Source organism: Pinus tabuliformis, chromosome 6 (genome assembly GCF_031772625.1).
Source record: "Pinus tabuliformis cultivar Carrire ecotype Pingquan chromosome 6, CPIR1, whole genome shotgun sequence".
In the NCBI taxonomy this organism is placed as follows: domain Eukaryota; kingdom Viridiplantae; phylum Streptophyta; class Pinopsida; order Pinales; family Pinaceae; genus Pinus; species Pinus tabuliformis.
Genome location: NC_142292.1, coordinates 963,195,971 through 963,222,490, shown reverse-complemented (window position 1 = coordinate 963,222,490; position 26,520 = coordinate 963,195,971). Strand labels below are relative to the sequence as shown.

Sequence of the window (26,520 nt, the reverse complement as noted above, 5' to 3'; positions counted from 1 at the left end):
CAAGGTATGGCCAGCCATACTACTGCATTAGAAGATTTTTGCTGATAATTTGTGTCTCTGCTACCATGGCTATGACTGCACCTTACCAGACAAAGTAACGAGGGGAGCAGACCGCATAAGGAAGAATGCACGACACTGACTGTCATGAGGGTAATTGAGGAGTCCCCACGGACTAGGCTGGAAGGTGAATTGAAGCCTCGCATACGTGGTGTGACCACCTGACTATCCATAGGGAGCATAGTCTCAATAATCCAAGCAGTTGAAAGAAAGTACAGGACTATAAAAGAGTTTGTATGGGAGTTGCACGATAAGGAGGTTGTGCGCAGAATCAATATGTCACAGGGGCCGTGCCTGCGCATAGGGGGCTGTGCTGCCGCTCGGGTAGGCTGGGAGGTGACCATTGGTGTCACTGTTCATGAAATATATCCAATTTAAGGCAAAAAGGAGCAGGCGGCGGGAAATTAAGATACGAATTAAGAGCTAGATTTTGGATGATCTGCCGCCAAGAAGGCATTAATGACTCAAAAGTGGGGGGAATGGTCAAATTAAAATTCAAAAGATGCTATAAAATCCCCAGGGCTAGCCTTGAGGCAACACTTGGTTGTGTGAGAATTGACCAGTTACAAAGAATAAGCATCGCGTACTCTTACCACCTTTGACTATAGACACGATGACCGCTGCTAGAACAAGAGTGCGATTCGTCGAAGATATCGTGGAGCCCCATATGGCCCATGAGGAGCCTAGAGAGGCAGCAGTTTCACTAGAAGTTCCAAAATCACCACGAACGCCACGACCATAGAAAGATAAGAAGATTATGGGCCGAGTCCTTGTATCCCCAAGAAAACCACGGTTTGGCAAATTCTCAATGGTAGAAAAGGGAAAATCCATCACTATTGAATCAGATGAGGAGGAGAAAGACTTGCAAGCTCTAATTGCTCAAATTTAGGTGCAAGACAATGAGGCAAATCATGTCTCACCAATGCCTTTCGAAACAAAGTTACCTACATATGTCCCCCCATGGAAAGGGAAAGCCAAGATACTGAAAGGCCTGGAGGCCACAAGGAGTGCGCTCTAGACCCTACTCCTCCCTAAAAGTATAACGTTTGAAGGTCTACCTTTGGGACGAATACCTACCATGAATTTCGAGGACTAGGACCTCATGGGTAGCGAGAAGTTCCCACACCTGGCCACAGAGAGGTTAATGAAGCAGAAATGGTTGCACGATGTGCAGAAGGTTGGTTTACTCCATCTACGATGGATACCCCACTACCACCACACGCCAATCAACATTTTCGTCATCAGGCAGTTGTCGTTCCTAATGCATGACGGGTATATTTGGCTGGAGGAGCCTATTCCCATCATGGCCAACCTAATTCACATAATTTCTTAACTTCCCTTCAAAGGACACACACCGCGACCATAGCGGGAAAAAGTAGTGACTTGGCCCTCGCAGAAGCCATGAAGGTGAAGTATAAACTAGAGAAGAAAAAGAGGGGGTACGCAATAGCAAGAATTAAGGGCAAAGGGGTGTGCATAGCCACCCAACCGCTAGCCGACAAGTTGATGAGGAAATGTCGCACCGACGAAGTACTAATGTATGTGATTGCGTTGGAAGAGCAGTGCACAGAGGGGGTACAGTTCAACTGGGTGCAGTTCCTCTACGAGGAGTTTCTGACAAACTGCAAGGAGGCCTAGGAGTAGGGTAAGACCTTCCACTATGCATGGTTTCTCTTATCCATCTTGTTGGTTGTAGGGGAACTACCCAAGGATAGCCAGTTTCCCAATATTGAGGATGATTTTCCTGAAGCCGTGAGGTACACCTTGCTCTGGGCTACGAAGATGCGAAGAGAATTCGCAAGACGAAGGTGTTCTGGGTGTTCATGGAGACGAGCATCCGAATGTGGATCAATCGAAGGCCGTGCCTGTTCCATACAGTTTATAACAGCTTGCAGAGCTCGACAGAGTTCAAAGTAGATATGCATAACCTGTATATTTGGGCATGCAAGGATCTAGCACAAAAATGGGTGAAGCTTCCGTTCATAACAACAGATGATGCGATCTTCGCAGTAATGGAGTCATGGCCTCTGGAGTGGCATACCTTGGACTTGGTAGAAATGGAGAAGGCCACATCCCAGCAAAGAAAGAAGGACACCAAGCTATGCATCACACAACTAGCTGAAAAGAGGCACTACGAACAAGAAGTAGCCGCACAGTGGAAGACAACCGATGTAGCAGCAGCAGCGCAGATGGCAGAAATCACAACAACGCCCACAAAAGACCCCAAGGAGGGCTAGGAGATGTCCACAGGGAAACAAACCAGGGAAGTGGACAAGACATAAGAGTGCACAGACCCCGGTTCAGCATCAACCTAACTCAAGCGGCCACGCGGCCCTAAGAAAACAACTCCTAGGAAGAAGGTAAAGGTGCCAAAGACGTCTTTTGACCTAATCATGCTCACAGAAGGTGATCTGTTTGACATCGGCGAAACGACTCGTGAGTTCACAAAGGATGCACTCAAGGAACTGAGGATGGATCAGAACACTGTGTTGGGGGCGCTCAGCGCGCAGCTATAAGGCTTACATGTATAGCCCTCCCAAATAGGTACAATGGCTTTGTACGTCATAGCAGGAATCATAGAAGCCGAACAGACGTTGCGCGCCTATATGGACAACCCTTTCGTTTCGCCTGATGGTGCCCTAGCAGCAGCAAGCGAGGTTGACCGGGCTGCGATGAGTAGCATGAAAGGCGTCGGCTTAAACTTGGTAGCCCTGCCGTATGAAACCTTGTACTAGTTATAGGATGGGGTCATCACAAAGCTCTGCGCTAGGGAAGGCCGCGCGATCCAGGTCTTGAATGAGCAGAAACTAAACATGGATTAGCTCAGCCTCCAGTGTGATGAGTTGATTGCACAGGCTCCTAGACGGGAGCACATTGTAGAGGATGCGTGTAGGAGCGTCCCAAAGTTGGTCGTGCCTACAGAGCTACTAGCAGCAGAGCGGGACCATAGATTGGTGACCAGAGTCCACAAGGCCAGGGAGGAAATGACGAAGGTTTAGTTGGAGCTGAACCTACAGATCGCCGAGCTGCGATTGAAGGCACAGCCCTCCACGCCCCCAAAAGTCAGAGAGCAACATGCCTATGCTATCTAGACGGGGTTGGATCAAATTGGCCAGGCGACACAGGATTGCACCGGTATGTTGGATCAAGCACTAACCATGCTTACATAACTGCAGGAAGATCCAAAACTACAACGCCTAGAGACAGAGGTGAGTGAGTTGCAACAGGAGTACGACAGTATCCGCCAGACCATGCAGACGGTTGTCCTTACTCAACGACTCGCCAAACTACTGTAGGCAAGGGCACTGAAGGACCAATTAGACGTCGGGCAACAAAAAGAAGCCCTGCTTAAAGCATGCATCCAACCATGGATTGATGAAGCTTTTACAATTACAGCTACCATTGAAGACATGCTAGAACAAATGCAGGAACTCTATGCGGTTAGATAGGAATGTGACCCTACTCACAAAGGTTTAGAGATACATGTGAAACAAGTACAACAGATAGCAGAATAGTCTACCATGGACACACATGTTGTGCGAGACCTGCTGGATGGACTTCACGGAAAGATTGATGCACCAACAGAGTGACTAGGGATGAGTCACGATGATTGTGTTGGGGCCCTGTTGGGCATGGGATCCCCCACAGTAGGTTTTGGGGCTTAAAGCCTGAGTTTTGGTCAATTATAATATAAGACTCCGTAAAGTGTGGGCGCGGAGTGCAAAAGTCTAGGATGAGTCATAGGGTTGTCCGTCCTAAGAATTGTAAAATAATGTAAAGTTGTGTCGACCTACGGACCATGGGATTTTATAAATAGAGAGAAGCTCTAAGTGTAAAGATAGTTTTTTGGCAAGCAACTAATAGATAGATGCGAAGGCATGGTTATAGAATGAAGGGAAGTTGAAGCGTATTGGGTCGCAGCAGTAGGAAGAGGCTCTGCAGCTCAGTGCACAGAGGCCTAGTAGAGTCTGCAGCTCAGTGCGCAGACCCCTATAGCTAAGTGCGTAGGGCGTAGTTGGGTCTGTAATTGAATTGAACATGAAAAATATTATTAATAAAGATAAGCTTGATTCAAAGTACATTCCATCTGTTCATGGATCTATATTTTGATGTTATGCATTATTGTTATCTAGTTATTTATATGTCTACACTTGATAAACACTGGTATGAATGCTTATGTATGACAAAATTCTAATTAATTAGCAATTAGAACTTAATTAAGGAAGACTTGCGTAACTAACACGGGTCGTGCTGCGGCTAGAGCTGCATGAAGGTAATAACACAGGAAGCAACATGCTCGTGTCCAATAAGCATGGAGGTTTGATTGCATCCCTATCGCCACCTACCAGACATCCCCACGGTGCCGAAACTTTGTTCTAGCACCCTCCCATACTGCTTCGAGTGAGACCTCAGTCCGCGTTCCATAGACTGTTGCAGAAAGGGCTAGTGGTACAGGGATTTGCTTGGCTAAAATCACATCTGAACCTAGGTCAAGCCCCACATAGCCAACACTATCTTATTTCCATTATGTTTATAAGCATAGTTGAGTATTCTTCTATTAATGAAATGAAGGTTTTTTCTATTGCATCTCTCTGTTTATGATTATATGTGTAAGTTTTTGTGTTCATGTTTAAGTTTAGATCAATTATTCTTAAATTATTCACAGTGTGGAACCACACCATATGGATACCTTAAGAGATTCCTTTTTGACCATGGAAACATTTCTGGTCCTCCCATACTTATGGGAGATAATACCCTTATCAAAGTACGTGGAAAAAGAAGAGTAGATAGGGATAATGGTTTCTTTGATGACCTATTTAATCCATACTCATACTATGAGTCTACCAGACAATGAATTTTTGTAGAGGAAAGCCAGTAGAATTTACACCTGAGACTGTTAGCATTTGTAAGATGACAAATGGCTCTATAGTTATTCTAGGTAAAGTAGACCTTTCCGCAAGGTTTTATTCCTTTTCATTTTGCTTCCGAATCTTCTTAGATTATGTTAGTAACACATGCAAACAAAGAGAGTCCATTGGGACACGCAATTTTTCGACACTTGAACTACAAGTACCTACAACAAATTAATAGAGAAGGAATGGTTACAAGGATTCCCAACATTCAATCTTTTGAAGGATTTTTCCATGGCTATATTATGGGAAAACATCTAGAGGATATTTGAAGAAAGGAAATGCAAGAAGGCCATCATCAACCCTTAATCTCATGCAAAATGATATCACTAGATATTTTCCTAAACCATCTATGATAAAAGGTGAGGTAGTCTCTTACGTTCATAGACAACTAGTAACGTTAAATTTGGGTCTATTTTATTAAATCCAAGTTAGAGGTCTTTGAACTTTTCCAGGACATTAAACCACATGTAGAAAAAATAGGAAAGGCATCAAAATGTTGCACATAGAGAATAGGGGGGAGTATGTGAACAAAGGCATGGAAAGGCTTTGTTCAGATGGAGTTATCTAGTTACAACACATAGTGTCATACAATCAATATGATGTGGTATAAAGGAAGAATAGGAGACTAAAAGAAATTACCAACTGCATGATGCATGCAAACTCATTACCTTCAAAGTTATGGTCTAAAATAATCAACTATGTTTCTTACATCTAGAACAAAGTACCACATGAATCCACGAAACACAAAACTCCTTATGAGTCATGCTGCACTAAGAGATCGGAAGTCACCCATCTCCATATCCTTGGATCATGAGAATGGGATTAAATATCATTGGATAGGTGAAACTATTTAGAGCCACAGAGTAAGGAGTGCATGTTCGTTGGATATTCAGAAGGATTCAAACGAGGTAGGTTGTTAGATATGTCCACAAAAAACTATAAAGTTTGAAGAAGATCCTCTACATGCAACTCCATAGGAACCTGCTCCATAACCTCCACCACTTCCATATGCCAGTATTCAAGATTATGATTCTTCTTACACTTGAAATGAAAATTCCAAACCTATTGAGCAAGTAGTAGAAGATTCAGATTCACCACCACCATTGACATAGAACGGGTGCATCACAGTAATTTGTTAGATTATCTTTCCAAAATATATTAAGTGGAAGAAATTCAACATGCACTTATAGCAACGGAACCATGCATGCCCTTGTATTATTATGTCATATTATCTTTTGATCCTCAATTTTATGAAGAGGATAAAAGAAATCCCAACTTGGAAGCAACAATGAATGAGGAATACAATTTGTTCATTTTGAACCACAAATTGGATTTGGTTCTATTTCTAGCAAGTCCAAAGCTTGATCATTGTGAATGGATCTAAGAACGAGAATACTAGAAAATTATTGGGAATTAGGATATACCAAGGGAGGTGGGGGCATGAATCAATATTTTACAAATTGTACACTCCTTTAACAAATCATTCAATCTAATAAAATTGGCAAATAGCAAGACCTTATTCACATGACAAATGTACATAGTGATTTTACTTGGAAACGAATCCTAGAGAAAAACACAAAGCTTATTTTTATTATGATGTAAATCAGAAGCCCCAGCTTTGATTACATCAATGTTTATAAGGACCTACTCACAAGAGGGACTAACCCCTTCAGATCTACACGCACCACTTGTACCACTTGCTCTCATACCATTTGTACTACGCACCACTTGTACCACTTGCTCTCATACCATTTGTACTACGCACCACTTGTACCACTTGCTCTCATACCATTTGTACTACTGGTATAAAAATTTAATTTGGTACCACTTGTATCACTTGTATGATACCCAATAGAAATATTGGGAGTGAGAAAACAATTGTTATCTTGGTGTTCTTCTAAAGTAATTAGTGTAGGGAATACAATGGCCATATGAGCGAGAACAATATGCTTCCATTAATATGGAATCATTGTGCACAACTGCCTCTATGACTGTACAAAATTTAGTTTAAAATTTATTCCAAAAGATATCTTTTACAATTTTTATATCTCTATATATACCACTTTTATCAATGGGGAAAAACTTTCTAATAAGCCCTCTTCACATTAATTGGACTCATACAACTCCGTAAAACTTATTTAATAATGATGAATTGCATTGCATTACAAGAATGATATTTTATCCACCTTGAAGAGCAAAGGTGTTAGAACCCAAACAAAGATTCACACATATCTTCTATTAGGAAATTTTGCACTCACTAACCTCCAATGGAATAATAATTGAAGGAACATTTAAAAAAGAACAAAGAAGACATAGTTATACACCAAACAAAAGTCACACTATATTTTATTAATTAATCAATAGTTACATATATCAAAATAGATCACTGATCATAATTACTAAAAATAGCTAACCTAAAAGCTCACAACAATTAACAATGTGTAACACACATGTAATACACATGGAACTATTACTTCCAAGCCCTTCCCTTAATGTTTACATGTCAAATATTAAAATCACAAATTACAATAGCAATATTGATCTTTGTTTTGTTGATCTTCATTAACACCTACACCCACAGTGGAGCCTCACATACTACCCTCTCTCTCCGCCAAAACTTCAAGCATATCACTTGACTAATTTAACAGCTTGTGACCATCATTGACATACTTGTACGACCAAAGGCTCTTGACTACAAAGAAAAATAATTTGTTATTGAATCACTGTATGGACTTACTTCTATCTATCAAAATGCATTGAATTGCAATTTTCATAGTTATATAATTAAATAGTTTGGGTAGTGTGTATATTGAGAAGTCAATCATACAACTTGACAATTTTTAACATACACAAAAAGATAATTACAATTTTGATAGTTATATAGTTAAATGGTTTTGGTATTTTGTATATTGAGAAGTCAATCATACAACTTGACTATTTTTAACATACACACAAAGATAAATGATAATTGTTAATCTTGAAGCATTTAAAAAACAATTTGACCACCCACATATAATGGAATATAAACATAACCAAATTAGTGATATGTTTTATTGGAACAAAATAACATAACCACTAACTCAAACTATGTTACTTTATTCAATACAAACTATGTTACTTTATTCAATAATAACTTTCAGTTCATCATTACACACTTCAATAATAATAATGACATATTGCAACATAGGAAAACTGGAACCCACACCACAAAGTTTTACGAGGATTTCATACAACTTCATATACATACACGAGATCCCACTCAAAATGTAAGATCTCAACCCTTCAAAATAATAACGATGATGTTCCCTATTTAGCTCTGGATATCACATCTGATCTGGTATGGGTTCAACAATTCCACTAATGGATTCGTCACTAGTGGCAACTTGACTATATCCACATCAAATCACAATAAGGCAATGATTGCTTCTTCAATTAAATAGTAGAACAACACACATGCACACAAAAATATAAACACATGAAAAATACACAATCACCTTCCTGCACTATCTCATATATAATGATTTAAACTTGTAGAATTTGCATAATTATAGCCTCTCATGGTGGAACTAACTCTGATACCAATTTGGAAAAACTACCAAAGACAAACATAAAAAACTACCAAAAACAAACATAGTTACACACCAGAGACCAATCACACTATACTTTATTGGTTTATTGATAAAAGCATAGTTACATAAATAAAAGTAGATGACAGAGTAAATCCAATAAAAACTCTCAACCATTAACAACCAACTCGTAATACACACCTATGTTACACACATCTATAACATAGATGTAAAAATTATTTCACAACAAATTATGTTGTTGAACATCATTTCTTATTACTGCACTTTAATTTCCATTCCATTCTCCTCGTTGCTTAATACTACACTTTAATTTCCATTCCATTCACGTTTAATGTCCATTCCATAGTATAAGCTTTTGCCTTCCCATAAAATCTCTTTTCCACTTCGCTCATTTAAAAACATATCCCTTTTCAACTTGGCTCATTTGATCAACGCGGCCTTGTTCCTTTTCCACTTGGCTCATTTGATAAACGTCCTGTAGCTTTGCCTCTTTTTCTGGAGGAGGAGACGATGTAGCACTGTCGTTGTTCGTATTCTTCCAGTCTTTGTAAATAACATACAGAATCAACTGCAATGCTCCGAGGAAACTTCCAGACCCATTTGGTACCTGTGGATCCATAAAACCATTGAAAAATTTAACACCTCCATCTCATCATCTCATAAATACAGCGCTAACATAGACTTACACTAGAATAGAGTTAGCCAAATTCGGGTTTTATAAGGATTTTAGGTTGCAACGGTAAAGATTGCAGGTAAAGGCATATAATAGAGAACTGAACGTGTAATGCTTAAAAATATTTACTTTATTCTTTGTTACTTGTAGATTTTAAAGGATAATACACTGAATTAAAAGTATTATATCTACAGCTTTGATTTCGATCATGCTATGCAGTCATGTTTAATGATGTTCTCGGACAAGTAATTTGAATACTTACCTATTTTATTTTGTTATACAATTTTTACTTCTGTAAAAGATCTTTATGATGAAGGTTATTCAATCATGAAACAGATTTTTTTTTATCTAAGTTACCCAAAAGGTGAATGTTTATAATTGTCGTGCAAATATATTTATCATCTATGGTAAGTATTGTTAAACGTACATAAACGAATGGATCGTTTCCCAAGAGGCCGAATATGAACCAGGAGGTGCCGCATAGGAATACAAAGAGAGACAGGAAGAACGGCATATACTTTACGCTCTTCGTCTTAATCACCAACCTCTGCACATCATCGAAATCGCGCTTCAGGTCACTTCACATATCATAATAAGGCATAAATGTAAATTGTTGAAAAAAACCGCATTCTCTTGACCGTTATGCTGACTTAAACAATGCTCACTGAAAATTGGTTTTGCTAAAGAGGAAGTAGAGAGATTTACCATTACTGACAGAGGAGACCCGTACATGCAGATGGAGAAGATGGCGCAAACGAAGCCGCAAAATAACCTCCTAACTTTTCCGTGCATTGCCAAGAGCGATACCAGGACAACCATTGCAAAAAAACTGAGAACAGCTACCAGAAGGCCAAATATCTTCCCCTGTTTCATCCACCGTCATTCAAATGGGCATCACCCTGCTCAGAAACAAATTTATTAATCAATACTATACTTACCCTGTATTTCTTGTCGCGAATATAGCAGATGAACACAACTGCGTAGAAGAATTCTATGACGGCCCCAGTTCCGTTAACCGTGCTCACTAGAAGGTTATTGGATGATACAAACGGCATGCCATACCATGCAGAAAGCAAGCAATTCAAAAGCGTGGAAACATACGGAAATCCAGAGAACTGTTCTGTCGATTTGTTTTTAATAATCTTCCAGAAAGTAATTCTGCAAAGTACCAATAGGATCATAAACAATTACGAATTATATATGCATCAATATGTTTCCTCATTAAATGACTACATAAGTTGGGAAAACTCACAAAGGAACTAAGAAGAGTATCAGGGCAGTGATGTTGCCTGTCATGAAAGAACAAATGAAACATTAAGAAACCGGAAACAAGCTTCTTGCATCCAAGAAATTAAAGTGGGTAGAGCGTGTATACGCACCAGAGAACAACGATCATATCATCCTCATCCACCTTATCTTCTCCATGTAACGACGGTAGAACATCAACAAAATCAGATTGATCATTGGTTTCCCTAGCCTGCTCTACATGACGGTCGATGATACGGCTAATGAAAGCTCTCACAAACGGCACCAGGCGGGCACAACGAGCATATTGATTCGAACCTGCATCCAAAGATGCTGCCCATGATATTGTTCAGCGCATCCGCGGTATCAGGGGACGTTTAGATGAAAGAGCATGCATCAAAACAATTATATGATAAAAAGGCGGGACAACTGATTTCAGAACAGGGCGACGTTTAGATGAAAGAGCATGCATCAAAACAATTATATGATAAAAAGGCGGGACAACTGATTTCAGAACAGGGCGGGACAGCAAATTTAAAATTCAAATGACAGGAAGCGCGACTAATATGCAGGCGTGGATGTGAAGTACGGTACAGTCACAGATTTGTCAGACACCGTAGTAGTCATTTCAATTCAGTTTAGTGGGGAAGCGCGAGGGCGGATCGGGCAGCTGGAGAGGGATGCATGCCATGCCGGAGAGGGATGCGGGCCATGATGCATGGTCGAGGATGAATGACGTTAACCACGCTGTCTGTGGCTGTCAGAGGGGTACCTCCATAGCATTAACTTTGTTATGGAGGTGGAAATAGGATCTGCCATGAGCAACTATCACTAGTCACCAACAATAAGATGTGACGCCAATAGCCAGATGTCACAAAAGGCAATGAGAAGGTTACTTGGTAATCCTAACAAGTAATGCTTATCTCAGTGATTTGAGCAAGCGAGAAAGATTGAAGCAAGCAAGAATGATTGAAGCGAGAAAGATTGAAGCCAGCAAGAATGATTGAAGGGGTGAATGGCTAATAAATCTGATCCATATCATTGCTAAACTATAGATGATACAAGCTTACTTTGTTTTATAATTTAAATACAGAATCCGCACAACGTCTATTATATTATAGAACACATGTTTATAACGAGTATTACATATTGGTATTATGCACAGATAAAGGCGAAGGAAAGGTTCAAGCGCAACTGGATATGAATAGTATCATTCTCTTTCCAAAACATTTAATATAGGTGAACTAATGTTAGCATTAGTTTGCAGTTTACAAATACGAACCATTCATATAAATTATTATCCAAGGTTTGGCTTCCTCACCTTAGTAAGAGGCCAAATAAGATGATAATTTAACTCTATTGGTTGCTCATAAATTAATACAAAATTTTTATAGGCTCTAATAAATTAGACATGTAAAATCTTTAGGTTAGCTGTGATAAGAATTAATTATATCCAACCATTTCTGATTACTATAGTCCTGTCGCCTAGTGGTAAGGACTAATAAGGATATCTTATTAAAAAAATTTGAAAGGTAAGTGAAAGACTTTTGAGTATAATTTTAAGTAGTGGCTGAATATGAATATATATATATATATATATATATATATATATATTTATATATATATATATATATTTATATATATATATTTATTTATATATATAGAAAAGAAAGTACATGAGTGAGATGAAAGTTTTAGTACGATGAGAATGAATGAGTTAAAATTAAGTTTTATATTGAGAGAGAGGGGAATTTGGTGGGGTTTGTAGATGGTGTTAATTTTTATTATTATATTTTATTTTAGGTGAATCTATGTGTGTTGTGTCTTGGTGGGGTTTAAAGATTGTGTTAATTTGGACTACTAAATACTACTTATATTTTTTAGTGAATCTATGTGATTTTCAAGAGAGGGAGGGGAATTTGGTGGGGTTTATAGAAAATGTCAATTTCAACTACTACCATTGTATCTTTAGGTGAATTCATGTGTTTCCCAAAGTCCAATATACACGACTAGTAATTTAAACCTCTAACCACATATTTTACAAAGACTTCATACCATTGTAATCATAAATCTAGATTTTTTTTATAAATATAAAAAACAAAATTATAAAATAAAATATTATATTATAAATTTATTAATAAATTAAATATAATTTCAAATTTATTATAATTCATGTTTTTAAAATAAAAATTAGTTACATTTTTTATTTTATCTTTTTAAAAGTAAAAGTAAGTTATTTTTAAATTTTAAATTGATATAATATTGATCGATATACATAGTATAAAATTATTTATGATATCAAAAATATATTAAACATGGCATTAAATAATTTTATTTTTTTTGTTATATGTGTCATGAGTATGGAATATTGCATTTAGTTTATGGTCAAATCTATATTAGTTTAGGGTTGACTACAAATATTCGTAAATTTTCCATAGTTTTACTTTACACTTTGAAATTTAATATTTTTTAACAATATTTTAATTTGATTTTTTACAATCTAATGAGCCAAAAGTACAAAGGTCTCTTTATTTCTTGAACATGTAATTACATTGCATAATCTTTTTAAATTAATTGGTAAGGTTGCTCATACCAACGGGCCTTTGGTTCCCTTCCTACTCGAAGCCATAACGCTTACAGCTTAAAGAACTAAACCTTGTCGGCATACTATGCCATCTACTACTACACAGTGACTTTACCCTTGACGTGGTCTTTACCGAGTGACCTTACCCTTGACATGGCCATTACCGAGTTATTGATGTCTATTTATGCCCTATTTTCTTCTGCACTCACCAAACTTTTAAAATAAAGAGTGAATTTGGAAGTGATATATAAATTTAAATGAGAAGAATCATTTTTCAACTTTTTAAATGTGTATTTGATATTTCATTTATAAATGCAGTTGTCTATAACGCGACTTTTTGAAAGCCTTTCCGGCGGGTTTTTCCGGTCGAAATCCGGCAGGAATTTATTGGAATCGCAAGTTTGATAGCTAGTTTTTGCACAATGAAAGCGTCCCAGGGGTTTTCGAGGGTGCTGAATCCAAATATGCAGTCAAAAAACCATTTTAACTGCAAGAAATCAAGATTTAACCTCAATTTATTCCGCCGGATTCCGTCACCGGAATCTCCAAAAAGTCGCATTATAGACAACTCCTTTATAAATGAGATTATTTAATTGGTTTAAAAATAGAACACGTACAATTTATTATATGATTTTTCTAACATTTTAGTAAAGGATATATTCTATTTGAAGTTAGTTTGGGTTGGTTAAAGTTAAAATTTAAAAGACATTAATTAAAATGATAAATGTTTTGTTTGACTAACAGAGGAGTAAAATTTTTGGAACTTTAATGATAAGGATGATTAAGGTGTTAGGTTTAAGGAGTTTTTTTGTATTTCATGGATCGTTAATTTTTATTGGTGCTTTTTAACCCAATCCCTTAGAATTCTAAGAGACGATATTCAGCTTGTTCTTTCATCAAATTTTGATTTGCTTTCCTTCCCATATTCTTCGTCCCACAACGATGTCCCAACCCTTGATCTTGATCCTCCTTAGATCTTTCATACGTAGAATTGATGAAGTGAAACATTGAAGGGCTTATTGAGCTTTAGGAGAGAGTAATTGCTTTAATACTCTTAATTATTTTATAAATTCTTATCTATATTCTTCATTATTTTAGAATCATTTCCAACTACTCTTATTATCCCTGCCATTGGCATGGGATATTGCATTCTGTTTGTGGTAAAATCTATATTAGTTCATGTTTGACTAAAAATATTTAAAAATTTTCCATAGTTTTACTTTGCACATTGAAATTTAATATTTTTTTGACAATATTTTAATTTAATTTTCTACAATTTAATTGGCGATCAGATTCAACAATTTCTCAATGCATATATTAATGAGCCATAAGTACAAAGGTCTTATCAATTAACAAGTCAGAGGTACCAAGGTCTTATCATAAATTTGTATTCCTATGCTAATAGAATAATAAGTAGGAGAGTAAAAGTAGATTGTAAAACATAATACTCATTGTCACAAACCTCACAAATCACATTTAATAATATTTTTCCTGGTCAAAAAAACCACTTGCAATTATAATGATATCATGGAATGTGCCTTCTTTCTAGCTAACATGAAGATCCCCGACCTCAATCAAAATTAGATTAAGATAAGCAACAACTTAGACTTATTGCCATTTTGTCAATTATTTTTTTTTGCTTTGGAGACGTGGTTAGTGCAAGGCAAATTATAATATGTTAAGTATGGATTCTTTTGGGAAATTGGGCTCCACAAAATCAACATCATGCAAGGAACATGCTAGCAAATCAATGCTTTATATTTCATTATTTTCTATTATATTATTTTAGAAATTAATTTAAAACTAATGTTAAAATCAATTGAAGACATCATCATTAATTTAATGTGTGAACAATTTCATCTTTTATCATTAAAAATATATTACTAAATCACTATTGTTTTGTATCAATTTATAATTTTGTGTAAATATAAATACTAATATAAAGATATATTTTTTTCTTAATTTTAAATAAAGAAAAATAGATTATCTTGCACACTCAAATAAGAAATGATGTCTTATTTTAATTTAATTTTAATTTGTTTTAATTACATCTCTCACTCAAAAACAAGATAACTCATCTAAATTTTCAATACTTTCAATTTCATAATTACAAATTTCCAATAAATAATCACATTTCCTAAAAGTTTATATTTCAAATTTATAATTACTAGTTAACCAATTTCATAATATATAACCTATATGTCTTACATTCTTGTCTTGGTTAACTTTTCATTTAAAAATTATCAAATATATTATCATATCTAATCATCATAATTTTAGATAAATATAAATTTTCAACTCTTTAGTTCACACTTATTCTAAAGTTAATGAATGTTTGAATCGACTACCATATTTAACAATAACATATATTTTAATTTAACTATATTTAAACCAAACAACAGGAACTCGCTACTATGTAGCACTTGTTATAATTTATAACAAGTATATGTTGAATGTACTACTAATTATATAATTTAATTTTTATTATTGTAATTTTTTAATGACATTATATTATATTTTTAAAATAATATGTTTTTTAATAAATTAAACATAATATTATAAAATAAATTTAAAAATATATGTAAATAAATATATAAATATTTTACATATTATTAACTTAATAAAATTTTAATCATTCATAATCATAACGACTTAGTTGTGTTTGGAAGCTTTTCCCGTCTAATTTCTTTAAAATCTGATAGGAATTTATTGAAATCACAAGTTTGATGGGTAATCCTAAACAATCTAAGTGCCCTAGGGATTTTTCATGGTGTTGAATCCATATATACAATCAAAAAACTAGTTTAAATAACAAAAATCAAAATTTCACCTCAAAAATTTCCACCAGATTCTGGCACAAGAAAGTCCAAAAAATCATGCTATAGACAACTCCTAATCATAATAGATATCATGTAAAGAAGTTATAATATTAAATAAACTTATATATAAATAATTTTTATTTTCTATTTTAATTTGAAATTTATCATATGTTTACGAGGATTAAAATGTGTAAACCTTTTTTAGTGTATAAAATTTAAATTAAAAATTACATTAAAAAAAAAATTAATATATAACAAATTTATTTAAATAAATATAATTTTAATTAATATAGAAACACTCACAATTTTACCTTAAATGCTTATACAATGTTTTATTTTGAAAAATAAAAACAATTTTTTTGAAGTATTTAGTGGAAAAGAAGAAGAGAACAAGATAACCATGTGGAAACCAAACCCAGAGCGTAAATTGGTATCAACATGGCTTTTTTAGTGTTTTTTTAACCACATACATTTTTATCTAGATTATATTATAGTTTTAGTTATAACTAATTTTTTTTGTTAAGCTTGGTAGATCCTCCTTTTTCATTAATATAAAGCAAACTAACACCACATAGAACTGGATAGGTGGCCTCAACTTGCCCAGTGGAAAACCAAGTCCGTGGACCACCTATCTGCATTATATGCCATCCAGTAGCAAAAATTCTTAAGTCTCTCTATCCAAGCAATATAATTTTCAGTTTCATGTCCACTTCCATACTTTAGAGTTCTACATACATATGTAAAAGCATAGACAAATTTAAAATCTAGCCGCATATATAAACAAAATTATCAGAAAGTAGGCATGTTAATCATGTTGTTCAACAGACGCTGAATCCACCGGTGTTGGATCCTTGGCATTCGTTTCGGGTAGCTCTGTCTAAACCAGAATGCATGGAAGGTGCTGCTCAATTCGACTGAGGCAAATGTCTTTTTTGTGCAGTTGAAACTGCACCTTCTGAAATTCCTGCTTGTAGTCTGGAATTCCATGAACCACGACTTCCATGTCTATCGAGATCTGCTCCATCGCCTTTCCCAACATACTTTTCATAAACCAATACAAGTAGAGGGTCTATTGAAACTGAGTGATTCTCCCTCGTGTTCCCAGGATCTGAGACAAGAACTCTCCAGTCCTCTAGCTTTGTATCCGTCTCACTCTCCTGCTTCACTTATGCCTCCCATTCTTCTAACAGTTTTCTAATTTATTCATTAGTTCCCTCCTGGTAGGTGGTTGTCGCTTCACTCATTAACTGCTCAATAAACTTCCGACCTCATCGTCCACCCAAAGAGACAGGTTTTGTGTTGTGCTTGGCCTCTCTAAGCCTCTTACCTCGGCCTCGGATATTTTCTCGTCGAGCCATAATCTCACCAACCTAGTCCTTTGTAATGCGAGGCAGATAAGTTGGTTTACAAACTGTAACCTGGTTGGTCCTGGAATTTCCTTGTGTTGGGGTGGGTTTACCATGCGACAGACCTTCTTTGCATACAAAACATTCAATTGACCAATTAATCTTCATTGTATTACTGCAAAATTCATGTATACGAGTGGTATGACTGTGTCACTCCATCCCCCTAGCTTGACACCCCCTGTGGTGCTTGCAGTTGCATGCCCCTCATAGTCACAGGCAGGTACCGCAGAGAGGCCATGCCCACACCCTGCACAAGTGGTTCCAAGTCCCAATTGAAGCCCCCCCTTAGCATCGCTCATGCATGAAATATCCCCCGAGTCCCAGTTACAGAGACCTAACTACCTTCTGACCATCAACCCAACTTGAGTATATTTCCCTTTGTTGCTAGCCCGGTAAGAAAAAAGGGAGCCCAACACTACTGGCCAGCCATCCCCGAGCCCCATAACACAGCCATCGCCTACCCTCCTTCCCATTCTGCCATAGCCAGTCTCAATTCCCTGCCAGGTTTCATGCCCACGATGTTTCTCCTCCTTCTCCCCAATTCCCAGGTCCCTACAATCCCCCCTCTGGCGGTGCATGGTCACAAGACAGGGGTTTCTCCCCAATTATACCTATTAAATATTAACAAATTTTTATAATATACATTTATTACACATTTTATATATATATATATATATATATATATATATATATATTCCAAAGTAATAGTATAATATATTTTAGTTTAATATATTGTATGTATATAGTTAACATTATTAATATACTCCATGTAAATATATTTATAAAATATATTGATAATTAAATTCATGAATAAATAATAATTATTGACTGTCACATGCCTCAGCCCTAAATAGCCCTAATTTTTTTTCAGATACATCACATTTTTCGCATCATCTCACCTCCCCGCAACAACATATGTATTTGATAGTTGCATATATATTGTAGTCTTTTGTGGTTCCAGCTCTAAAAAAAAATTGTCGCATGTTTTCCTACATCTATATTGCCATGAATTCTACAGGCACTGAGCAATGTTGCTCACACAGTTGCATCATGTTCGAAAGAAATGTTGTCAATAAGGCCTCTATCTCATTCAGTCTCCCATATTTTCCAAGGAGATCAATCATGCAAGCATATTGATCTGCTTTTGGTGTGATCCGATTACATCTAGGAAAGGAATCAAAATACTCGTAAGCTTTTTCAAACTTACTTGAGTTCTACAAAGTCTTAATAACAACATCTTACAATGTTAATGAAAGCATTAGTGACAATATCTTATAATCTCAATGACAGTGTATGAGAGTTTGGTGAATTATTATTCCATTTCACATTTCAACTATGTTGTCAAATTTATTGTCTCACAAGCAAGATAGGTAGGTAAATCCCACCTATTGAATACAAGGATCATAAAAAAGTTGTAATGTTTTATGGTTATTAAACATTCAATACCCACCATATCATACCAAAAGTAATATAGTCTTGAGATACTTACCATTGGATCGAAACTAAGGCCAACAATGATGATTTAGACCATAATAATACTGGCAAGCTCTAGATTACCCATGTGACCTGTGAAGGATTGTGTCATGAGGTTCATCTCATACATCGTGAGACGTGTAAAAATGGAAGGGCTTGCGATCTGCCATAGCTTTTCGATTCAACCTAGATTCTCTTCTTCAAATCCCCCTTTGCTTTGTTGTATTTCTGGAAGATTATAACACTATCCCTTCCTACATCTCCCTTCTTCCCCATAATGAGAACTTGCAAAGACTTGTCCTCCACTCTGTCTTCATCGCTCACTTCAGCGAGGCTATCCAAGTGCAGTGAAGGAAGAAGGAAGGAACAACGAACAGTCAGCTCCACACTCGAACTCTGACAGTTGTTGGGTTTCACGACATGATAAGGCTAGACATTGGAAAGTTGAACATGTCTTGAAAGTTGATAAATATGGGCAGAAAATCATCTTAGACAGTGGAAAATCCCTATGGAATACGACATCTAAAAAATCATAATTTGTCAAATATTGACAGAATTTCTTGGCTGGTCATTTCTAAAATCATTTAAAGTTATTTCTGTTGGGTTACTTTCTAAAGGGTGCACTCATCAAATCCATAACCACGTGACTGATCGACAGCCATGAACCATGACCATGGACATAACAAGAATTTTTAATATGTGATTGATAGAAGACATATCGAGAGTTTATTTGCAGAAAACTATGCCTTTGGTAACATGACTGATCATTGCAATCTGTGGGAGTGATTTAGGTCTGAAAGAACTAGATAACCAATATAAGTGTAGATGCAGGTGATGGGTTGCTATCAAGCCACAATTACAAAATATACTAGATTCGTTCTGCTATTCATAGAGCTTATAATTTTGACAAGTTTGAATTACCAAAATCGCCTCGACAAAAAAATATTTGTTTGCAAAGACAAAAATATGCAGCAACTTGGGAAGCGAAGGTGGAGATGGGTTGGTCATGGTCTTAAGGATATCCTCTTATGAACTCCCCATTGCATGCCCATTTTGGTTGCTCCATATATCTCAGACTCGCCAATATCTCCTTCAGTACCCATTATAATCTCCTCAATCCCGACTCAGATGTCCTACCTTCATCGAAATATGGAGAAGTCGCAGGATTTCACAATGAAACTGGTGGAATATTTGGGTTAACACTGAGTACCCATACCGATTCAAGTTTGGAGAATCAGTTGCTCATCATATAAGAGAATAATGCTATGTATAAATATAGGTTTAGAGATCTCACATGCATAAGCACAAGGAAGATTAAAGGCCCTACCCTCTGTATTTCGTGCTTTCTGCCACAACATGTTCACCCTTGCCAAATTCGGTAGAAGAGGAAACAATAAATGCGAAAAACTGAAAAAGAAAAATTGTGCTTCACAAATCACCATAATTTCAAAATTCAACAGGTAGAAATTTCAGGTTAAATTTATATTTTATACATCCCAACATGAAAGTTATAACTACAGTCAATAAATAACATAAATAATCTTACAAATTGAGTCAATTCAAAAACGATTTTAACCTGCCACCAAATAGTTGGAAAGAACTAAAAGATGAATCAAGATGATCCGCGCTCCATTATATTGAACCAGATTAGTTGATAGAGGGTAACTTGGAAAATCAAACACCACCACACAACCTAGAACCGACTTCCTCCAGTTCACCCCCGAGCCCAGAGTTCTTTCACATGGATAAACAACCTCTTCTTCATTATTTCAATGGGTATTTAATTCCCTTTTTTCATGATATGGTTTCCTTTAAAGGCGCCCTTCTCTTTTGGATTTTTTTATCTACTTGCCTAGGCTTTTCCCATAAAAGCTCACCTTTCTCTCCCACAAGGCTTTTATGTTTTTTTGAACTTAGCATCTTTCTCAAGCTAAGCATCTGATCTGGATTTAAACAAGAATGCAACAAATTATAGAGATAACCATAAACACAGAGATGCAACGGAAATAATACTTCATTTCATTAATGTAAAATACTGAAATATGCTTATAAACATAAATGAAAATACACCAGTTAGGGCGATGGTAGCTTATCTCTGAGAAGATATGTGGCGGCTACATGCCTCTGAACTACACTAAAATGAGGCTCAAGGGCCTTTTTATTATTGAACAATAAGAGCAAACCCTAAACAACCAAAACCCTAACTCGAGGAGATGTAACACCAAGAGTTTATGGGGTTCGTTGCAGTGCGTTGAACAGCCAACTTCCCGGGGTCGAGACTTGGTCATATTATCTCCATTTGATGCGCATGATAGCCCGTTGGAAAGATATTTACAAGGACTATGACTAAAAAGACGAATTTACACAAAAAAATCAGTGGTGGTAGATTTCCAAAAAAACGTCGCTTAGGGCCTCAAAACGGCTCTGGAAGTTTAGGACCCAAAAAACTGCTAAAAATAGTAAATTGTGCTACAATTAAGGAAACTGAAAAATTGAAAGAAGCAATGGTGGGGGTCCAAGTGGAATTGGCAGGTGGCCACCAATATCCACTTGGATCATTCCCCCCCCTTAGGAAGCAATGGTCCCCATTGCGTTGAGTTCCTCCATGAGATGAGGAAACTTTTGCTGAACTTGGTCCCTGGTGAGCCACTTGCCCTAGTGAAGGAGTTGGCCTGCTTTGACAACTCGATACAGTTGGATATTATGTTGGCGAGTGTGCTTGATCTGTGTCCATGATCTGATCAGTTGCATCTTGTTCCATGCAATTTGGATTTAATTCTATGGGTGTGAGTTATTTTGCAATGTCGGATGTGTCTAGTAATGGTGGAAAGTACGGCCGAAGGCGGTCCACATTGAACACTAGGTTCAGGCCAAAGAATGGGGGAATGTTGAGCTCAAATGCATTGTCTCCCATAGCCTTGGTAATGGTGTAAGGACCATATCAAAGTGGTCTGATTTTCCGATAGGCTCCGGTAAGGCATTCATTTTACAAATGCAACCAGACTTTGTCTCCCACCTGAAACTTGTGTAGCACCCGATGTTGATCATGTCGCTGCTTGTACTTGGCATTTGATTTCTCTGGAATATCATGGACCTACTGGCGAATATGTTGGATGTACTCAATGAAGTTGTTTGCCTTATCTATTTCGAACTAAACATGAGCCGAATCTTCGTGAGTAGCTGCAAATGGCATGGCCACATCAATGGGACATAGTGGCTGGAATCCCAAGCCCACCTAGAAAGGGTTGTGGCTAGTCGAGCTGTGGAGAGCCCGGTTGTAGCTGTGTTGAACATAGGGGAGGCTCTTGTCCCATGTGCATGGATGCTTTGAGTTGTACATGCGCAGAATGTGTATGATCATCATGTTGACAACCTCTGTCTGGCCATCAGTTTGAGGATGGAAGGTTATGGAGACTGTACCAAAATGTACTAAGGAACCTACTGTCCTGATATGAGATGATATACTGTGGGATCCCAAAGTGTACCCACACTCGTTCAAAGAAGAGTTTAGCAGTGGCTTCGGCTGTGATATTCTTCTTGCAAGTCACCATAATGGCCATCTTCGAGAACCTGTCGATGACCACAAAAACACAGTCGTTTCCATGCTTAGTGGAAGGAAGGCCTGACATGTAATCTATGGAGATGAATTCCCAAGGTTGACTAGGGGTAGGCAGCAGGGTATAGAGACCTTGCTTCTTGATGGTCGGTTTGGCAATGGCATAGGCAGTGCATGATCTGATGTACTTCCCAACATCCTGTCGAAGATTCAGCCAATAGAAATACTTCTGTAGTACTGCCATCATATTCTCGACCCTGAAATGCCCAGCAGCCCGACTATAGTGTGCTTCCCAAATCATCTTGGCACGCTCGCTTGAAGGAACACAAAGGTGACCCAAGTGGCATAATAGGGCATCCTAGAGGTGAAAATCTGTAACATGCTGACCCTCCAAGAGTGTCTGGTATGTGTGGCCAAATTCTGGGTCGCTTTCGTAGAGAAGTGGCCAATCAGAAGTCTCATGCCCACAAGACTTGAGCACGATGGTTAATGCCACGATTGGTGGTCGACTGAGGCAATCTGCAACATTATTGGTGCTGCCCTTCTTATACTTGATATTCAAATGGAACTGTTGTAGGTATGTTGACCACTTCTGATGGTGATCATTCTGTAATTTCCCTTGGGTCTGTATGAACTGCAGAGGTCGGTGGTTTGTGTGGATGACCGTTTCCTTCCCCAAAATGTAATGCTTCCATTGTAGGCAGGCCTGCACAATGGAATACATCTCTTTGTCATAAGTGGGATACTTCCGGACTGTGTCTAAAAGTTTCTCACTGTGATATGCCACTGGATGCCCATGTTGAGTAAGGACAACCCCAATAACATAGTCAGAGGTATCTGTCTCGACCTCAAATGGTTGTTGCAAGTCTGGTAATGCAAGCACTGGTATCGAGCAGAGGCGATCTTTCAACTTTGTGAATGCCTTTTGTTGAGATTCAGACCAAAAGAATTTTTCTTTCACTCCTCCCTTGGTGACTTGACTCAAGGGCCAAGTGATATGAGAAAATCCCAACACAAACCTGCAGTAGAAGTTGGCAAGACCTAGAAAGCTACAGAGCTTTGTCAGAGTGATTGGAGATGGCCAATCCTGAATGACTTGGATCTTGGCTAGATCCACATGCACCCCATGTTCATCAATAATTTATCCCAGATACTTAACCTAGGTCATGCCAAAAGTGCATTTCTCCAAATTGGCACATAACTTGTGTTGTTGCAGTGTTTGGAGAACCTGTCGGATGTGGTGGAGGTGCTCTTTCCAACTCTGGCTGAAGATCAGGATTTCATCCAAGTATACCACTACAAATGAGTTGGTGAATGGCCGTAAGATGTGATCCATTAGCCTCATTAAGGTTGCAGGAGCATTCGTCAATCTGAAAGGCATAACCAACCATTCAAAAAGGCCCTCCTTGGCTTTGAAGGCAGACTTCAACACATCGAAGGGTTCGATTGGTACCTGGTGATATCCTGACTTCAAATCGATCTTGATAAAATAATTTTCCCCCTTCAGTTGGTCCAGGAGGTCATCAATCCATGAGATCGAGTACCTATTACAGACAGTGATCTTATTCAGCACCCGATAGTCAATACAGAGTCTCCAAGTCCCATCCTTCTTCTATACCAACACGATCGAGCTCCCATGGGCTAATGAACTCAGACGAACTTGACCTTTCTGCAGCAGCTCCTTAATCTACCTCTTGATTTCATCATTCTCTAGAATGGAGCGTTGATAGATTGGTCCATTGGGCAGCAGTGCACCTGGGGTCAAATCGATGGAGTGCTTGACATGATAGTGCAGAGGAACCCTTGCAGGGCAGGTGAAGATGTCCTTGTACTCCTCCACGACCTTGTCCATCTATAGTTTTCAAGCGGAGGGGCCCTGTCTGGAGGTTGTGACCACCACCTTCTTCTTTCCTTGAGGGCGTATCATCAAGAAAACAAATTTCCCGGATTTGGAAATGAGCTTACTGCATTATTTTGCAGTAACCAAAGAGATGGCGGTAGGCGGTGCTACCTCCGGTATCCTGTACAAATTATTTCCCAAAGTGACAATAACAGCACGGGGCCTTGACTCATACATAGCATGTCGCTTCCACAAGTATGGTTGTCCTAATAATACATCACAAACTTCAAGAGGAGCAATGTCACACAATACCTCATCCATTAAGGGCTTGATGTTGTATGGAAGGCGCCACTGTTGGCTCACGCGAAGATCCCGTCCTTGGTGAAGCCACTTGTTGGTGTACAGTTGTGGATGTGCTATGGTTGGTAAGCCCGGCCACTTCACGACCTCTGTCGAAATGAGGTTCTTTCAGCTTCTGCTATCGACAATGAACTGTAGGGCGGAGCCCTTTACCCACATCTGGGAGTGCAAGAGACGCTCCTTCTCCTCTGGATCTTCGGGTTCCTCCTTCTAGATCTTTGTGGTGGCAACGGTGGCATTGGACTCCGCATCGATAATCTGCTTCCCTTTGTCATTCCCCTTGTCAGGTTCTGACTCAGATTTAGAACATGCATTTGATTTTGAAACCTTTAGCTCAGCCACTAGTGACTGCTTGGCTCGACACTCACTTGTGTTGTGAGTCGAGCTCGTATAGAACTCACACCACTTTCCTGTGTCCTTTTTCGGCTTCGCGGCACTGTTCTTTGCTTGCATCTTTGGTGGGTTGTCTTGGGCCGCGCCGCCTTGGCTTTGTCCTTTGTTCTGTGGTTTGGGGGAACCTTTCCCTTGCTTCGGATTCGCAGATCCAAAGTCTCGCTTCTTCTGTTTAAACTTTTTCTCGACCTTAATGGCATATTGGTATGCCGTGCCGAGCGAGGAGATGTTCAGAAATTCTATTTCTTCTTGGATGTACTTGTGCAGGCAGTCGCAGTATTTGAGTACCAAATGCTACTCCGAATCCTTGATACCCAACTTTGTGCGAAGGGTATGGAAAATATTGGTAAACTCTGGCACATCTTGGTTCCTTCCCTGCCGCAGCATGGTCCACTTTATGTATTGATCCTCATAGCTTCCGACAGGGTAGTACTACTCCTTGATGGCATCCCGGAATGAATTCCAAGTGGGTGCAGCTGAAAATAGTGAGCCTGTACTTTCATCTTTCTGCTCGTAGTAGGTTTCCCACCAATCCTTGACGTGGGGGGCTGCTTTGAGAAGATCGAAAATAATCTTTTCCCAACTAGAAAAATCATGAACAGAAAAATAACCCTCTAGCAAATTTAACCATTTATCGACGGCATCTATGTCTATCTGACCCTCAAATGTGGGGATTTCGAAATTAACTTGTACCTTAAACGGTGTGGCGTTTCCATAGTAGTTGTTGGAAGCCGATGCATCGCCCCTAGGTAACCGCTGAAGGATCTGGGCAAAGTTGTCCATCAACGCGTTCCTTTGTCACTCGAGGGCTTCTTCGAGCAAGATTTTGATAGGATCTCTTGGCCCCTCGTCTTTCTTTTCATCCGCCATGGGAGGCCGTCATGATTTGCGAGGCTAGTCTTGCAAAGATTCAACCAGTTCAAGCCCTAACTCCTTATATCCCGACCTCATTGGGGACATGCAAAGAAAAATAGAGAAAAAAAGCAGACCTCTTTGATACCACTGATCTGGATTTAAACAGGAACGCAACAAATTACAGAGATAACCATAAACACAGAGATGCAGCGGAAATAATACTTCATTTCATTAATGTAAAATACTGAAATATGCTTACAAATAGAAACGGAAATACACCAGCTAGGGTGATGGTAGCTTATCTCTGAGAAGAGATGTGGCAGCTACATGCCTCTGAACTGCACTACAATGAGGCTCAAGGGCCTTTTTATTATTGAACAATAAGGGCAAACCCTAAACAAACAAAACCCTAACCCGAGGAGATGTAACACCAAGAGTTTATGGGTCTCGTTGTGGTAAGTTGGACAGCCAACTTCCCGGGGTCATGACTTGGTCATATTATCTCCATTTGACATGCGTGATAGCCCATTGGAAAGATCTCTCCAAGGACTACGATGGAAAAGACAATTTTAGACAAAAAATCGCTAGTGATAGATTTCCAAAAAAATGTCGTTTAGGGGTTCAAAACGGATCTGGAAGTTTAGGACCCAAAAAACTGTTAAAAATAGTAAATTGTGCTACAACTAAGGAAACTGAAAAAAGAAACGGTGGGGGTCCAAGTGGAATTGGTGGGTGGCCACCAATATCCACCTGGATCAA

General features: G+C 38.1%; 1 protein-coding gene across 3 annotated transcripts; it reads right to left on the bottom strand.

Annotated features, from left to right (window-relative positions):
* Window positions 1-8,612: 8,612 nt before the first annotated feature.
* On the bottom strand, window positions 8,613-10,907 carry LOC149262167 (bidirectional sugar transporter SWEET1a-like). Of its 3 annotated transcripts, none has more exons than XM_089383506.1 (6): window positions 10,610-10,907; window positions 10,483-10,519; window positions 10,169-10,388; window positions 9,936-10,094; window positions 9,658-9,777; window positions 8,613-9,164 (listed from the first exon to the last, which is right to left on the bottom strand). In XM_089383506.1, the coding sequence occupies exons 3-6, from the start codon at window positions 10,283-10,285 to the stop codon at window positions 8,946-8,948; spliced, it is 615 nt and encodes a 204-aa protein (XP_089239632.1). In that variant the 5' UTR covers window positions 10,286-10,388; window positions 10,483-10,519; window positions 10,610-10,907; the 3' UTR covers window positions 8,613-8,945. The 3 variants fall into 3 exon arrangements, with proteins under 3 accessions (XP_089239632.1, XP_089239642.1, XP_089239637.1); XM_089383516.1 differs by having other exon boundaries at window positions 9,936-10,129; window positions 10,332-10,388; window positions 10,610-10,905; XM_089383511.1 differs by lacking the exon at window positions 10,483-10,519.
* Between the last annotated feature and the right edge of the window lie 15,613 nt (window positions 10,908-26,520).

Bases quoted from the DNA above. Each gene is read 5' to 3' on its own strand.
- LOC149262167 (XM_089383506.1), bottom strand. From the start codon at position 10,285: ATGCCGTTTGTATCATCCAATAACCTTCTAGTGAGCACGGTTAACGGA. The intron at 9,778-9,935 runs GTAAATCTCTCT...GATGATGTGCAG, and splicing joins GGTCTCCTCTGTCAGTAATG to AGGTTGGTGATTAAGACGAA. The intron at 9,165-9,657 runs GTACGTTTAACA...ATGGATCCACAG, and splicing joins GAAACGATCCATTCGTTTAT to GTACCAAATGGGTCTGGAAG.